This window comes from Solanum dulcamara, chromosome 1, assembly GCF_947179165.1.
Source record: "Solanum dulcamara chromosome 1, daSolDulc1.2, whole genome shotgun sequence".
Lineage (NCBI taxonomy): Eukaryota > Viridiplantae > Streptophyta > Magnoliopsida > Solanales > Solanaceae > Solanum > Solanum dulcamara.
In genome coordinates, this window is record NC_077237.1 from 16,651,759 (window position 1) to 16,655,038 (window position 3,280).

Consider the following 3,280-nt stretch of genomic DNA (forward strand, 5'->3'; position numbering starts at 1 on the left):
ATTTGAAATATGCACTATGCACATGTAATGTAGCGGTGTATTAATGTTTAATAAATAATTTTAGCGTCGATGTCTACTTTAACTCATCTAGACTCGCACCTAAAATTTATATTTAAAGAACAGTGCACATATAATGTAGTGTGATAATAAAAGTGAACAAACTTATTAATCATGACCATGGACCAACCTATTTTTAAAAAAGTCTATTACATAGAGAGGCTGACAATATTCCATAAAATTGGTTGTATACCCTAATTGTAACCTGAGAGAGCAAAATATATATATATATAAAAATCGATCGTTATCAGATTTTGGTCCTCATCGTCAATCTTATTATTCTTCACAATAAGGTCACTTCAATATAAATAATTGTGCAGGATCAGATGGCAATGTTTCTATTGATTGTTTTATTAACAATATTACTCGGGGACGTCGGACATGGACTGGACATCAATATTACTGTACTAGACACCGCTACAACACAAGGCGCTGGTAATTTTGGAAAGATAATTTTACTTGATTGTATAAATTATACTGTTTCCAACTTTCTCTATATGAAAGAAAAGAAAAATGTTCAATTGTTTATTATAGTGTGTCTAGATGGGAGTCCACCTGCATATTACTTTGATAGGGGATTTGATACTGGACTTTCCAACTGGATTATCTTCCTTGAAGTAATTATTTCTTCTTTTTGTTGATTAGTTTTTATTGTACATTTTATTCCACTTTTTAACAGGATATATTTCATATTGTGTAGGGAGGTGGATGGTGTGAAAGCATCTCCGATTGCCAAAGTCGTACAACTACAGACAAAGGTTCTTCCAAGAATATGAAGAATCAATCACAATTTGCTGGGATACTTCATAACACTCCCCAACAAAATCCAGGTGAAATTCATCATATTTCAGTTCATATGACTATTATACTTCAGTTCTTTTTTCTTTGTATGCTTACATAGACTTTTACATATTTAATTCATCTAACTTGCAAACAATATTGAAATTGGTAGACTTTTACAATTGGAACAGAGTGTGGGTGAATTACTGTGATGGAGCATCTTTTACCGGCGATGTCGAACATGTTGATCTAGTAAGTTGAACATAGATATGTCTCATATATATCACTTTAACATAACATGATTTGTTTCTGATTGACAATGTTAGGAGAAAAAACTTTATTTTAGAGGAGCAAGAATATTTAAAGCTGTTATGGATGATTTATGGAGCAAAGGAATGCAAAATGCTAAAAATGTAAGACCAGACTATTGAATATTTATAATTACAAGTCACATAACAAAAAAATAAAAATAAATGCAATTAATGTCAGGCAATCCTGAGTGGAACTTCTGCTGGAGGATTGGCTACAATCTTGAACTGTGACAAGTTCCGGTCCTTCTTTCCTGATGATGTCAAAATAAAGTGTGTTGCAAATGCAGGCTTCTTCATCAATGCGTGAGCTCTTCTTCCATCATCTTAATTTGTCACTCAGCTCACTTTTGAAACTGATCTATCGTTTCATGACTTTTTTGTGCAGCAACACAATCTCTGGTACTCCAAATATTCGTAAAATGTACCAGAGAGTTGTTAATTTACATGTGAGCCCCATTTTTTTTGTTTGTAAGCAAGTAGATGATGCAAAATAATAGATTTACCATAACAATTCTCCTTCCTCTCATTTTAGGGATTAGTTAAGAATTTGCCTCAAGCTTGCACGTCTAAAATGGAACCGAGTTTGGTACGTAAGAATTTAAGTTTTTTTAGAAACATAAGCTATTTGATGATGGAGCAATGATCTTTCTTCTAATTATAACATGGGTTTTTCTTAATGATGGTGCAGTGCTTCTTTCCTGAAAATATTGTTCCATATGTTCAGACTCCACTATTTATAATAAATTCAGCATATGATGCTTGGCAGGTCAAGGAGACAAATGTTAATTCCTCAAGTTATATGAATTTTTGTATTTCTTTCTTAGTTTTTATTAAATCAATCTAAAAAAGTATTCCTTCCAGATCAGTAACACTTTGGTTCCTCCAAACCTCGATTCTCAACATACCTGGAAGCATTGCAAGGATAGAATAAGTGACTGCACATTTAGTCAGCGTATAACTATTCAAGGTTAGCATTTTTTGGTATCAACTTATTCATACCTTTCAAAAATCACAGAAGTATAAATGGGTGCATTGTTTCTCCTTTAATTCTAGTTAAGTTGTATAATTTGTTTTCTTTAATATAGCTTTTGGAGAAGAGTTCTTGAAGATATTCGAGGGACTCACCCCTCATTATACGAGGGGTTATTTCATCACTTCTTGTCACACTCATGCACGTATTGTATGGGAGAAATATTGGTTCAATGCTACTTCTCCAAGAATACTTAATAAGGTAATCCTTTATTTGTTTTATTCATATCAAAATTTGAATATGTGCATTTTTTAAAAAAAAAATTAGCATGTGCACCTATCATTCTTAAATTTAATTTACGATTTTATAACATATATTTTTGCAACATTCTATGTAGACAATTGCGGAAGTTGTTGGTGATTGGTATTTTGATAGAGCAACATTTCATCAATATATAGATCCATATCCTTATGCTAGAGATTGCTAGTGAAGTACTTCATGAAATAAAATGCTTTGCTGAGCTATGTAAATTGATCAAGTATTATTCAGTGTAATTAAAAGAAAGTATTTGGTCAATGAGATGTTTAAAATATTATGATCATATTGGCAAAGTTGGGTTTGTAATTTTATTTCTTTTCTTTTGAAAATCTTTAAAAGGATAAAAGTAATGAGGCAGATTTTTTTTTAATAAAATCAGTCAATATGTAACAGCAAAGCTAAATAATAAAAAAATGAGCTGGCATGTTGTAACGACCTGAATTGTCGTTAGGTAAAAAGGCACTTCATTCTAAACTAATTAAGATGAAGTGGTGAAAATTTCATGAATTAAGATTGTCTTGAACTAATACCATCCTACCAATCAGGATTATTTCTGCCGCAGCGGGATGGGAGCTTCCATAGCGAGATTGTCGGAGCAGAATCTCTAAAATATGAATTCTTTTTTTCTCTTTCAACCCTTTAGTGAAAAAATAGATGGGGTAACCCTTAAAACTCTCAAACAGCTGCTCTAAGTTTGGGACAAAGGGAGAGAGGGTATCTTAGCACAAAGAGGGCTACAACCCACGGATTTCAGGCCTACCTCTATCGTCTGGCCTCCTGAAAGTCCAAAATTATGCTGGAATCCTTCAGTAGCTATTTGGCACCAAAGTAGGCTAGGTTTCCT

The 3,280-nt window shown here is 32.7% G+C and overlaps 1 protein-coding gene across 1 annotated transcript; it reads left to right on the plus strand.

Moving 5' to 3' along the window:
- Window positions 1-383: 383 nt before the first annotated feature.
- Window positions 384-2,605, plus strand: LOC129891939 (pectin acetylesterase 8-like). Its single transcript, XM_055967436.1, has 12 exons — window positions 384-492; window positions 592-674; window positions 758-887; window positions 1,010-1,089; window positions 1,164-1,250; window positions 1,327-1,451; window positions 1,534-1,594; window positions 1,681-1,734; window positions 1,837-1,914; window positions 2,010-2,115; window positions 2,234-2,379; window positions 2,516-2,605. The coding sequence occupies exons 1-12, from the start codon at window positions 384-386 to the stop codon at window positions 2,603-2,605; spliced, it is 1,149 nt and encodes a 382-aa protein (XP_055823411.1).
- Window positions 2,606-3,280: the final 675 nt, after the last annotated feature.